This window comes from Xenopus tropicalis, chromosome 4 (assembly GCF_000004195.4).
Source record: "Xenopus tropicalis strain Nigerian chromosome 4, UCB_Xtro_10.0, whole genome shotgun sequence".
Taxonomy (NCBI): Eukaryota; Metazoa; Chordata; class Amphibia; order Anura; family Pipidae; genus Xenopus; species Xenopus tropicalis.
This window is the reverse complement of record NC_030680.2, coordinates 109,509,027-109,523,679: the sequence shown is the minus strand read 5'-3', so window position 1 is coordinate 109,523,679 and position 14,653 is coordinate 109,509,027. Positions and strand designations below refer to the sequence as shown.

General features: G+C 36.9%; 1 protein-coding gene across 7 annotated transcripts in view; it reads left to right on the top strand.

Moving 5' to 3' along the window:
* col5a3 (collagen, type V, alpha 3) overlaps positions 1-14,653 on the top strand; it is a 123,037-nt gene that overhangs the window by 26,604 nt on the left and 81,780 nt on the right. For 2 of the 7 annotated variants that reach the window (XM_031901022.1, XM_031901025.1), the window contains exons 4-8: positions 1,747-1,909; positions 8,348-8,476; positions 12,630-12,746; positions 13,374-13,529; positions 13,733-13,819. In XM_031901022.1, the coding sequence (XP_031756882.1) occupies positions 1,747-1,909; positions 8,348-8,476; positions 12,630-12,746; positions 13,374-13,529; positions 13,733-13,819 (652 nt within the window). The remainder of the gene's footprint in view (positions 1-1,746; positions 1,910-8,347; positions 8,477-12,629; positions 12,747-13,373; positions 13,530-13,732; positions 13,820-14,653) is intronic. The other 5 variants (XM_004913713.3, XM_031901023.1, XM_004913714.4 and 2 more) reach the window with 5 other exon arrangements.

Genomic DNA, 14,653 nt, shown 5'->3' with positions numbered 1-14,653 from the left:
AGTTCATCACTTTAACTAAATAAAATCATAAATATGTGTGTTTTTGTATTGTTTCTGTTTTATATTATTTAAAGAATTATGTATTAGTAAACCTTCAGAAGTGTAGTGTCTTTGAAGGGTTAAAGGGCAGTTCATGTTCACAAATCTTACTGCTTTCAAATATCAGCCCACAAATAATGATTTTGGAAACTGCTTTTTTTTTTTAAGAGGTTTTGTGAGAGGGAGGAAAATAAAACAAATTAAAAGGGATATATACATTTGTGAGCATATTATAAACTATAGATTAAAAGGGAGGGATTTATATCAACCTACACATATAGTGAATGTAATATGGGTGCTCCTAATAATTATTCATAAAACCATGAATTTAAAACTGCTAAAGTAATTCAAGGAAGTAAATATTTAAAAATGATATGTTTTGCAAAGGAAAAATGCCCATTTAATTTCTCTTTCATTGTTAGTTTCCTTTCAGTGCTCTCACCTGGTGCACTGCTTGTGTCCCCCTTGTCATTAGGGGTCATTTACTACCACACTAGGGTGCTCTAAAATGGATAGAATGAAGAGCATGTAATTATAATGTAATGACACAATTCATTAATGTGCTTGGGTCCAAACATACTCCTGCACTCCTACATGATTGCCCATTCTGATAATTGCGCCTTATATCAGTAGGTGCACCAAACTTGCGCCTAGCTAATCCAATGCAAAGAATGAATTGAACTCACACTCTGAAAGTGATGCAACCCACACTCTGAAAATGCTAGGTGCAACTTTCACCTGATTTATGTCAAAAAACAAACACAATTGATCCTACTTGATGCATCAGGAGCAATTCCAGTGAATACAACTTGGAACACAGCCACAATTATTCTGGAATCATGGGGAAAATGCTGTGTTGGGGGTAAAAAAAACATAGCAGTGTGAATGTAAATCCACTTTGCACCCTGGACTTGGGAATGACCCCATTCAGGTTAATGAATGTCTATAAAATTAATGCACATTTTCAATCTAACCAAAACAAATGTAGTCCCTATCTCCGATTTTCCATACTCCAGCTATGCCCAGTTTCTGACAAATGTTGGTATTCTAATCTGCAAGTATACAATGTTGGTTACAAAGGGGCTGGGAGTATTGAATAACTGGTAAATTATAAAAAAAATTAGATGGTGGTAAAAAAACACAAGGCCACTGCCACTATGTTTAAAAATTAAGGCTTATAAAAAGGCTTATACATAGCTGTTTGCACAGAGGTTTTAGATTTTTCTCTTATAAAACCACATGGTTGCCATTAAGTCACTTGAAAACAGGATTCTTTTATTTTACTTTTTTTAAAAAAAATACATATTGTACTACTTAGCTTATTATGTTTTAAGGAATCTTTTATTTTTCCTTGGATGCATAAGTCCTGGTCTTTTTTATTGCGATTGCTTGGTGACTTAGTGTTATTATGGGCCAGCTAAAAAGACAAAATAACAGGTATGGTTGAATATTAATTTGAAGCATTTGAAGCATATCTTACCCAAGGAGCAAAAGAAAATGTAACGTCAAATAAGGAAATGAAATTCTGGGCTAGGTGAGCAACACAAATTTAAGTAATGACTACTTTGAATATAATTTAATTTGTGTACATTATTCAAGTTTTTTTAATCATAGGACAGTCTCTGGTTACATCTACAGCTAACTTTTTGTAAACTTTCTTCTCCAAAACATTCCCTTTGGTGACACTGTCTATACTTGATTTTACAGATGGCACCGTGTTGCAATCAGTGTGGAAAAGAAGACAGTCACAATTATCGTAGACTGCAAGAAGAAAGCCACATTACCCCTCCCAAGGAGTGATAAGCCTATAGTGTACACCAATGGAATCGTTGTGTTTGGAACCAGCTTGTTGGAAGAAGACGTGTTTGAGGTACGAAAGGGGGCAAATTTCCAGATTCCTATCCAATCTGATCTAAGTATGGTTATATTAAAACATAATTTTTAACTCGAAGAGCATCAACCTTTGTGGTCCAGTTACATATCTGAGCGAGGAAGCCTTTATTGCTCTGTTTGTGTAAACTTATGCAAAAACTCTATGAAACATTGCCCTCTGCTGTACCTATTCTCATAAAAATGGTATGGTGCTTTGCTTGAGTTTGCCAAGGACTTCACTTCAGGTATCTACAGTTGTACATAGGCCTGGGCTGGGATTAAAAATAGGCCCTGGCATTTAAAGTACACAAAGGCCCCAACAGCCCACTAAAGATAAATAGATATGTAAAATATAAAAAGAATCCTTGACTTGAATTTAGCATATATCCATTAAAATATATTGCATAAAACAACATATATTGTAAACACCTTTCATAAAGCCTTTTCATAGAAATTCTATTTTTCTAATCATATATGCCATTGGAAAATCCCATAATCAAACACAGCCATTTAAGTCTATCTGTCTGGCTTGTATGAGACACAGTGCTCACACAAAAACCAAGGGCACGCATACATGGTTGCATCAGTCAATAAATGGATAGTGCTGTGTCACTCCCACGCTTCTTCCTGTTCTTGTTAGAACCTGCATTATTTCCTGTCAGGTGATCGGTGTGTCACACAGGGGCCCATTCATTAAAGCACGATGACCACAAATAGAAACAAATCACATTTTTTTTAGAACTTTTCGTACTGTTAACAATAATATCATTAAAAAAGTATGACTTTATCGTGATACATTCTTTATTCCACGAAAAAAGTCGTACTTTTCCTACTTTGCACAACGCCAACAAAAATTTCCAAATTCATTCAAGCTTTGGTATCGTGACTATCTTTTGGGGAGGCTGGAGCTGCAGAGTGCCATTAAGTCCCAAGGAAGGCTTCCAAAATCATGCAGAGAGGTTTTCGCGCCATATACAATCGTAATCTCGTAACTTTCGGGTCACAACCACAATATTTTCGTACGACCATGTCACAAATTTTTGCGCAATTAACGCACATCAGAAATTATTGTGGTTACGTGGTTACTATGAAATTTTTCCAGTCATGCTTTTAACAATCCGTGCTTTAATGAATGTGCCCCAGAATATCACGAAACAGTGGCTCAAGTTATAAAAGGGCAATATAACTAATATGTATGTGCCAATTTGATAAGATTCTTTAATAGGTCTCTTATAAGGATATACATTATCTCTTTAATCCATAAATAATTGGACCTGTCCCAGTTCACTATTTTCATTTAAAATACTAGTACAAGTTTGTTAACTTCCTGTAGACTCCCATTGTGTTAAAATTATGTTCCTTTTTGAGGGAGACAAGTCTGGGGGGGTGTTATAATTTAACACCCTATAGAAGAAGAAGTGGTGTTATACAGGTATTGGATCTATTATCCAGACTTCAGATCTCCATACTACCTTTTGACTACTAAAAATAATTTAACCACTAAACAAACCAATTATTTTATCACCAATATGGAATACAGGCATCCCAACACATTGCTAAACGCTGCTGCCAGACTCATTCATCTCACCGTTCCACATCTGTTGCTCCCCTATGCATATCTCTTCACTGGCTCCCAATCTCCTCTAGAATCAAATTCAGATTCTTAACACTTATATATATATATAAGACTTCTCCCAGGCTTCTGCCTGTCTCTGGAACTCTCTGCCTTGAGCCATCAGCCTCTCCCCTTCCTTCCAAACACTCCCTAAAGACCCATCTGTTTAGGGAAGCATACTCAATGTATCTAAACTGATCAGACATTTAAATATGTATCATAAATCATCAATCAGTATCCACATTCCTTTTTGTTTCAATGTACCCTCAATCCCTGTAGATTGTAAACTCTTGCGAGCAGGGCCCTCTGATCCTATTGTTACTCTGTATACCCTTGTTTGTTAAACTTTTTAAGACCCCATTTGATTAAATGTAGTGTGAAGCGCTACGTAATTTGCTGGCGCTATATAAATAAATGATGATGATTCATGCAGCTTAGTTACCATCATACATAAAAAAAGGAAATAATCTTTAAAATTAAAATTATTTTCCTAAATGATAGTGTATGAACATGGCCATCCCATAATTCAGAGCTTTCTGAATAACGTATGCCAAATCTAAACTTCTTTAAGAAAAGTCTTTTCCGTCAAATTGTCCATTTACACATATTTAATTATTGTCTCATAAACCTTGTTTATTAGGGTGTACAGTAGGACTAATAATCCAGTGGTAGTGTGTGTCACCTCACAAATACTGACTATTACCTTTACTTTAGAAAACAGTGCGGAACACATTCAGTTTTCACACTGTGGGGCATGGAAATCTCTGCATTTTACAGAAGCCAATGACTTTGACAAGTAACATAAAGAATGTCTGCTAAGTACTTGTGGCCCCACAATAAGTCACAGAAAGTAATTGCGTTCGGCAAACCAAGCAACCAGGGCAGACCTCTTTGTGCTGGATTTAGAGGAAGCCTCTCAGACATTTGTATGTTGCTATATAACATTGCTGCAATCTGGCACCCAAATGCCTTTGGTTTGGTGTTTATTATTGAGATTTATGAGGACCCACGTGAACATGGTTGATTGTAGCGAAGCTCTGGAATTCAGATCAGCTTCCAGATGGGACTCATTTTACACACGCACTATGTAGGAGGCTGGTACAATTTGTTGTACAAACAGTCTGACAATTTTTCTTCAAAGACAGCTTGAAATGATAAATACACACTTTCTGCTGCTTGTTTCAGCACAATGACACTTTTGTTTTATCACTAAGGCTAAGTTGCTTTATTATAGTTGATTTGTATGTTTTGTTGTGCATGAGTTTTGTGGACCATTGGATGTATGTCTAGCTATGCAGTGTTTAACTGGTTACCTGCATTCTTTTCCTTCACTGAAGTGAGGCTGTTGGTACAGTATATGTCTTTGGCAAGAGCTGGAAGACTATAGGGATCATTTGCAAACAGAAACGCAGCTTTTCAGCATTCACAAATAGCCTCTGAGTGCAGAGACTTGCTGGCTGTACACAGCATGCATTACGCCACGCTCAGGTCTGAATGGGTTGGTAGGGGAGGCACGTAGGCTGCCTTTATGTTCAGAATGATGCACAAGGAAGAAGCAGCAGCAGGCCACATACCCCTTGCACTGGTGCCCCCAGGGTCATAAATGACCCGTTATGTCTTAGAGGGACCCCACTCTAGAGTGCCAGCCTAAGCATTAAAGCACATATAGAAAGAGAAAAAGACACAGAGAGAAATACAAATCAAATAATCCTAACCCTGAGTCCATTATATACATTTTATATCATTTTTAGGATGGCACGCAAATAGTATTATGGTATAGATCAATTGTTTTCTAGTTTAGGCCTAGGTCAAAATGACTAAGTTTGAGGCAGAAGGATAGGACAGCCATGAGCAAAGACAGTTCTTAGGAACACAGAACAATCAATTATAAAGGGGCATTATACCCCTTTTCAGCATTAATTAGGTGAAATGGTCATATATGGTCAGTTTCCTAAACTGGACAAAATCTGAAATTGAAAGTAATGTCACAATTTGCTTCCTGATTCCTACAAGCACAACCAAAACAAATCAGCGGTCCACTGAAAAGCCCTCTGTTTAATGAGTTTCTGCTTATCTCACAGCTTAACAATTGGTAAAGAAAATGTTTATACAGAAGGCTTTTCAGAGGACTGGTGATTTGTTTTGACCTTGACTGTAGTGCAAGAAATACCTCCCCTTCAAGGCACAATCACACCAGAAGCTTGAAGCAAGTAAATGGAAGACAAAACTGAAGCCTAAATGCTAATGATGTAATGGTGGATCAAATTTTAAAGGTAGTAATAATAATAATAATAATGTTAATCTTATTTATTCCTGTCAATTTTCACTTCTATAAATGGCCTTCTTGTACAAAATCTTACTAAAGTGGCATAATTGACCCTAAAAACCATCACCCATCATTCCCACATGCCATTAATTTAGTGGAGCACTTGAGGCCCAGTGTCTCAGTGCAATAATGGCTTGGGCTAATTTAGTTCCTGTTAGCAAGTTTGTGCTATTCAGACAGGGTTAATATCAGTCCATCTGGAATATTTTTTTGAATGTCTCATTTCTGGCACAGATGGGCACTCAAGCTCCGGGCTGAAGAAAGCAGGGACAAGTAATGAGTTTCCCAGAGATGAAATTTACAGGTCTCAGACGAGTTTTTTTCCTGCATTTGTGTCCTGTAACATTCCTTCCTGATGAGGTTTAATCCACTCAGTGCAACAGGGCAGAAGTAAGGAAAGAACACTATGCACATGCTGAATTTAAAGAAGCAAATCCCACAGGACCATAATGTATACGTCTGAACGCTTTCTGGCCTGTCTAAGACCAACAACTTTTAACCATATTGATTTGTTTGAAGAAAAAATCTGCAACTTGTGGCTTTACAGCTGTTGCTGAAATAAAACCCTTCAATAGGTGTTTCACCTTTAAATTGACTTAGTACAATGTCTACGATGTAGACAGTGGCAGTTGTGGTTTTACCCTAGCAACCAGGCAGTGAGTTAAATGAGAGCCTGGAAGATGAGTTCGAAAGGGCCTACATAAAAAGAGGAGTAATACTAAATGACAATAATAGTGTAAGCTAACACAACACCATTTTGGCTACTGGGGTCAGTGACCTGCATTTGAAAGCTAAAAATAAGCACTGCAACACTATATATAATATTAATAATAGGAATCCAGTCTGCCGCAGTAGAGCTATAGGTGGAGAAATGCCAGAAATGGAAAATTCTGTCAGTCATTGAGTTTAGCGGCAGGGGAAATTCTGCATGTTTGTCCATTGGAGGAATTTCACCAGCAGAGACAGCAGACAAACTGGAAAACTGCACTATCCAGCACATCCATGTAATCTATAATTAAAGGGAGGTGGCTTTGGCACTCCCCTTTTAACACCCCGTATGGCTCCATGTAACCTCTCATTTCCACTGAACTTTCATAATGAACCTTCTGTGATATGAACAGACACTTCCCAGGGCCTTTGCTGCTGCTGTCTCTTTCTTAACTATGTTCCTCAAGCCAAATATATTGTCATGGCAGTACTCTGGTATAATTGTACACTGGACCTGTTTGATGATGTCCTAAAATATAATGCAGTTGACCTGCTTGCAGGCTCTTAAGTCTCTCAGCAGTGTGGTATTGAAATTCATTTCCTTGCAGAGTTTAATACCTATGAGTTCTTGTGCTGTATATCATCATTTATTTAAAGTATATAGCATTGACTAGTTGCGCAGAACATTGTGACAATAGTGTGTGGTATTGCAAGACTGAGATTTTCTAGTTCATGTTGTGCTGGAATGAAAGTGTATAAAATGCTCCACAGGTTTGATATAAATGTTTGTTATATTTACCATGCACGTTTGTGTGTTTGTGATCTTAGTACTTTATTATTACTTCACTAGACTGTATATAATCATATACTTATAATCTTATATGAAGCACTCAGACTGTTGTTCTGTAAAAAGAAAATGGGAACTGTGAAGTATACCCCTACATTTATAAACAAATGTAATATAGAAATGGTACAATTCAATTCATAACTGTGTTTCTGAATTAATTCCCTTACCCTTCTATATCCCTTATTTACTGTGATACTGTACACGTACCATTGCAACAGGCAACAAGAGGCATTTACCTTCACTGGAGATAAAAAGCTGAATACTGTACTGTAAAATGTGATAGTTAAAGATCAGTACATTTGTTGTTCTGTGGGATTTTAGCAATGGTGTCTACATGCTTTTTTTGTAATATGTTGTTAACTTGTACATTGGCATGTTCATTTTGCTATCTGAGGAGGCTCTACTCTCCTATTAGTGTCTGCATTTCCATTTTACTATGTTTTGTGGTTGAAAGAGGGGCTCACTGGGTAATGTGACTTTTGCCTAGAGAATTTGGCAGCTGCCTTTGCTAAATGCTGTAGACACTGGGTATCTGGAGTCTCATTCTGCTCTGTGATGTTGACTGAAACTCTTGAGTTTCCTGGAGCTATGTCATTTTGTCATTCTATATTTGAAGCCCTTCTGGTTTGTGTTTCATTGACTCAGGAAATCTGCTAGGTAATGTTGACTTTGAAACTGTAGAAGATCCTTGTGCAATTGCCTTTTGTACTGTTCAAGGGCTAGTTTAAACATGGACATATGGATCACATAGAGGTCTAATAAATAAAGATAATTGAAGAAAAACAATGAAATAAAGAGGAACTATGAAATCTGGTGGTTTCCTCACAGATACAGTTTCATGTGTTATGATTAGAATAACAGTTATTGTAACACTAGTTATTGTAAACATTTTAATATATGACATTATTAACATTTTTTTTAATTATTTTTTATCATCTAGGGTGACATCCAGCAGTTATTGATTAGTGATGACTCCAAAGCTGCATATGACTACTGTGAACATTTCATGCCGGACTGTGACGCTCCAGTCCCCAACCTACCGCAAGCCCAAGAACCACAGGTGGATGAGGTAAGCGCTCAGTATATCATTCTGAAGGATGCGGTATGTACAGGTGGTTTATAATATCAAGGCATTTAGGCTTGAGTGGTGTCATTTATGCATTTAAATGTATTTATTGAAAATAATCATTGTACTTTATGTCCCTCTGCATTTATCCAGTATTGAATTTTATATGCAGCTGATCCTTGTGTTGCATGTCTTCAGACAATGTGAAGCTGTTCTAAGAGGACTCTCTACCCTCTGTCTGGCAGGAAGGGATCTAACTCCATGGTTCGAACCCCATCTTGTCAAAGAGAAAAGAACAAGGGGCCTACTTATACCCCACCCCAGAATAATGACCCCACCTTTATCTGCCCATTTCCAGACCGGTAGGGGTTAGGCAAGACCCCCCACATTAATTCTTTAATTCAATAACTTCACTGACCATGGGGTGGGCTTGGTTCTAACCATTCACCAGTTCTACATTATTAAACACTCACTTTTCAACTTTCTACTTACATATTATTTAACCGTGGGCACACGGAGGTGCTAGGACAGCAAAGGTCTTCTAGGTACAGTTCCAGCTCATCAAATCGGTTGAACTCCCCATTTTTACCCCCCTACCCAAAAGAATGAGTGAGGGCTACCACTTTCCCAAGGTGTTTTGCAGGGGACAGTTATCAGGTACAACTCCATAAGCCACCTTTGTTGAAATATCAGTAGCCTACATAAAATATGTAAGAGGCATGTTTTCTGTAGCATATTACTTCCTGTAAGCACAGGATTAGTTTAAATCTAGAAAATTTAATGGCCTCAGGTAATATTAGAAATAAATTGGTGAAGGGAAGAAGGCCTTGCTGTTTTAACCACAAGACCCATGCTGCCTTTGTGTCTGCTGTGTGTCTGACACTGTACTTTATTCCAAATAAAAACCATGTGTTCCTGCCATGGGAGAGCTCTCTGGAGACCTCGGCTTCTGAATGTACAATCCATTGATACAAGCATCCCTCAGAGCTACTGTGTAACATGATAACACTGCTTTTTGTGGAAAATAGGAGTGCTGAGATCATTGTGGAAACATTCTGAGGCATAAGGAAAAATATATATTAAAACAAAAAAAAAAAAACCCTTCACCTCTGATGCATTTTCCAGACAAATTCTCCACACTGCTATGATTTGCAGCTCCTAGCACATTTGAAAGCGTTCAGCACAGAAAAGGTGATCATTTAAACTTGTGCAGAAGATTTAAAGGCAGGCTTCCGGTTCATTCCAGAAGGGTGCAAAATCAGTGTGCTCATCCTTGAATATGTGAAAAATGATAATGAACATCTGGATCTTGTAGCAAAAGGGCATATTTTAGATGTTTTATGATTATTTGTGGTTTTTGGCAAGCCGTTTTAACGCCCTGAGGGTTTATATTATTTGCTAAACCGTGGAAGTATTTACATATATTGTATGCAAGATGCTTCTTCAGCTGGCTTCTGAATTCTTGATTGGTAAATAGCGAGATTCATATCCATAACAAATGGAAAACATTTTCCTGTATATATGTTTGTCTTGTGTATTCATTCTATATCATAATAATGAAAGGAAGTATGCTGTGTTTCTTGTAAAATTCCTATTAGCACCAAAACAGTGCAGGAAGTCTTTGAATTATGGCACAAGGAACAAAACTGTTACTAGTCACATCTGCAATAGTTTAATTAATAGGTGCTTCCGAGACTGATATTTTAATGGTAACCTAAATATGGGTTTGTCTGGCTAGAAATATATTATTATGAATCTTGCAATTTCTTCGCTGAGCAACTATTTAAAAACTATTAGGGAGCGCTGGATCACATGAATGAGGTTTGGATCACATTGGGACTCAGGACCACAATGCCTAATTTGTTATAGTTATACTGGGACTCCAATGGGGTTATGTAATAAAAGGTACTAAGTTTGCACTGGAGCACTAACCTACAGCAGCCAATCCGCAGGTAGAATTTACTGGTCACCTGTTTAAAAGCAAACATCTTATTGGTTGCTATGGGTTACTGTTACTGGGAAAACGTTGTAAAAGTTGAAAAAGTACCTTTTATTGCATATGCAATAATTCATCAGTGCTGTAATGGGGATTCTGGGGAAAAAGCATCAAGTGGTGCTAACATACACACGAGTTAGCAAAACACATTGTACATGGTAAGTAAACGTAAAACATAATAGGCTCAAATAGTTGCCATTTAAATGTGTTTTCCTTTAATAATATACTAATTCACAAAGTTAAGTAATTTACAAGAGAAGATCTTTATACATTTTGCATTCTTTTATTTAATAACACAATGTCAGTGCTATTGTAGACATGTATTTGTTAGTCTAAAGAGCTTTACTTGAAGCTGTTTGTTGTTGTGGGAAAGAGAAAACAGTAAAAGCAATGAGTTATTGGTCCCTCTAGCGTAGAGAGGTTGAACCAAAGATCAATGGACCTTCTCGGAAAGGATTTTCTCATCCTTTCCTCAACTTCATGGCTTTGTCTCATGAAAGATTAATGATCAGAAGAAAATGAGAAGTAGGACTCAGAACTGTATACTCAGACCTATAACAAATAAGCAAGCCTTGTGATTAAAATTCTAAAGATTCTTGCTTCTCAAAATGCCTTTTAATCAGATATTAACACATTTTACTCTGCTTATTCAAGGCATCCATGTTTGTTTGTGTGTGTGTATATATACATATAATATATATGTATATTCATACTATGAATCCTTGTGAAATTGGCCCTTTGTCATACTAAGGGTGAAACCAACTCCAAACAGTGAAACACTGGTTGATGTTTACTAAGGTTATAAAGAGATCTGTAATTCTCTAAATGCCTAGTAAATTCACATCAGTGGACCACACAAAGACATGTCAGTGAGATTTGTGGTGGGAAACCCTGCCAGGGGTTTATATGCTCAGAGGTGCATAAATATTGTATTGGACAGCTAAAGCTCTAATAAGCATAACTGCCAAACACTCCTTTTTTCAGGTTTGCTTACTGTATAGATAAATTGTGCTGTTTAATTTTAGGTCTTGTTCACATTAGCAACTGTGATAGTAACATGAATACCTGATCCAAGTCATATCCAAAACTCAATGATTGCATATTTGCTCTATTTTTCATTTCTATGTCACTTTTTTGTATAATTAATTTATGCAACTGTGCAGCTGAGTGTTTCGGGTATAGAAGGTGTAATATAATTGGCTAATTTTTGTCATTGGTTCTGTGTAAGAATATAATTCACACCTTTATACATAGGTACTTTGTAATGCATTATTTCCATGATAAGCATCAATGGGAATTATTTAAACCAACCCTATAGCTCAGTCTGTCAATCCAGTAAAGTTGCTAGTGTGAACAATACTGTTTTTTTTCTTCATTTTCCAATACATTCAATACAAAGGGATGGAAGTCATTAAGTCATTAATATAAATTAGTGATTTGACCCTCCATCTTCCCAACCTTTGGATAATGGGGTAGCAAGGGCCTCGTCCTCAAACATTTTGTGTGCTAGAACCCTATTCTAAAATTTTAAGGGCACCCTGGTCTTAAGTAAGGCAACACACTTTTTATACTTCTTTGGTTGGATTTCATAAAACAAGGGAATAAGGTTCCTAAACTTTGGCTTTAAAAACATAAACACCCTTAAACAGTTCTTTTCCTTTGCTCAGTATGCCTGCTTACCGAATACAGACCACTCCTTGAAAGGATTGGTAAATCTCCTCTGTGATTTGCTGCTAGAATTTTTTAAATCTTAGCCAAACACAGACGAGAGCCTTCCTGCAACTGACTGTAATGCTGTAATTTAATTGATCCCTTGAAACCCAATGACACAATGTAATGTGTGAGCTTAATACTGCATAAAAAGAAACAAGAAGTACATACTTCTGCTTTGTGCATTCAGTTGCAGTCTTTATATTCATGTGGTAACACTTTTGGTTATAATATGAAGTGCTTACCATTATGGCATTAATACCTCCAGTGCTCCATTCTGTGATGGACTCTGCATTATCCTTGAATTAAGGTCTAATAAAGGATGATGTAAGAGATTGCACAGTCGTTGATGGATATTCTTCTGTAACACTGCAAATTGCTTATGTCCTTTGAGGACAAATTTGCTTACTAACACAGCCTTGCCTAAAACCTTTCCCTTTTGCAATATAGTATGCGCCTGAAGAGCTAATCGAGTATGACTATGAGTATGGGGACCCAGATTACAAGGAGACTGAGCTTGTAACAGAGGCACCCTCTCTGACTGAAGAACTTATAGCTCAGACAGAGGTACAGTAACTCTGTGTCATATGTGTCATGTGTCTGTGTTTGTGTTACTGGTCATACACGCTTGATCATTTACTTCTAGCAAATATACCTCCCCAGGATCTGGAAGGCAAATGAATGTATTAACAAGTAAGGTCCTCTGCTTTGTCCAGTTAAACAGTGAAGATACAGCGTGAAAGTTTTTCAAAAGTAGGAAATCTGCATAAAATTATTGAGATATCTTTGTTATCTGCTTGAGAAATTACCTTTGTTGTGTCAATTTTATTAGCATAAAATGGGAGAGGTACCACAGCAATTACAAAAAAACCCCCAACAACAAACAATATTCCTTTCCTGTAACATCATAAATCATTTATGATGCATTTATTACAGAACGTCCTAGAAAACACAGATATCTCAGTAAGGTTATTTTAGATTTCATTAGGATTGTATAACCCATATTTTCTAAATAGTGCTATGCAGCTAATTCATTCTTTCCATTCAGCTATTTTCAGGGTGCTACACATAGCACTGGGTAGAAAATATGGCCTCAAAGAATGGGTGGAGCTTGCCCTTTATCCTCCTTGCTCACCTCCTCCCTTCTTTCATTGATTCATGGTTTCCATTCGGTGTTTCACCACATTTTTGCAGAAGAAGAAAGCCAGTTCCAAATCGAAGAAGAAGCCAGTGCCCCCTAAATCAAAGGACAAACCCCAAAAGGTCACGCCCAAAAACTCATTTGCAGCTAAGAAGAAGAAGGGCAAGACCGATTACCAGGCGTCAGCAAGAAAAAGAATAGGGGTAAAGGTAGCAAAGAAATCAAGATCTTCAGTAGGGCCAGCCCTGAAGATCTCTGATCATGAGAAATAAAATGCCCTAACCTCACTAGAAATCTTCAAAATCTCTGGCTAATACCATAACCTGACTATTTCTAGACGCCTGATTTGATTCTCACAAGTTGTACACAACACAGTTTCTTTATTTAACACAAGCTGTCTTTTCCCTCTTAGGCCAATGTGGTTGACTACAATCAATACAGTGAAGGAGACTATAGTTATCAGACAGATACTCCTGCCCTTACTACAGGACCCAATGAGGTATAAGGAAAAAAGATGACTAGCATTAATATCCATGTAGTTTTTAGAGGGATAAAGCTTTGCCATTTGGCATGAGTTAAAAAAAATCCAAGAATAACCTTGTTTTGAAAGAACCTACAGAATTTCATACTCATAATTCAAAAATGATCTACATTTTGTTTTGCTTATATAGTAACATGATGGCACTGTATGTGTAGTGTATGTGTGTGTAGTTATAGATTAGATTGGGAGATACCATGTTATTGACTGACTGAATTAAAACAGCAATACACATACGTATATAAACTGACTTTTTGTTTTTGGAGTCTGTTAAGGAACTATGGATTAATCAATATGGTAGATTATAGATTTGAGGGATGCACTATTTATACATATGGTTTATTTTTAATGTAATGTATAAATTAAGTATTTATCATGTAACTAGTCTATTTTAAAACCTTCCAGCTGTTGTTGATCTCCAACTTGCTGATTAAAAACAGCTGGAGGTTTCTAGGGATAACATGGCTAGTTAAATTAGACTCATGACAATAGTTTAATGATACCACAAACAGAAAGCCAAAGTATTTTTCCAGCTTCAAAACTGACTACAGAAAGTGGAGTGACATCAAGCAAACGGTTTAGCTTGATGATCTACTGAAAAAAGTCAGGTGATCACAGCTTTTCCATTGGGCCAGTCACCATTATGTAAGTCTTAATTAAATCAACCTACTGTACAAGGAACTTTTAGTTTTTGTCTCAGATTTGCTTATTTGGTGATGTCACCAAATGAACAGACCTGGCTGTGTATAGCCAGCTTTACCCTACAATAGCTGCAGAAACAAAACAAAACTCCTC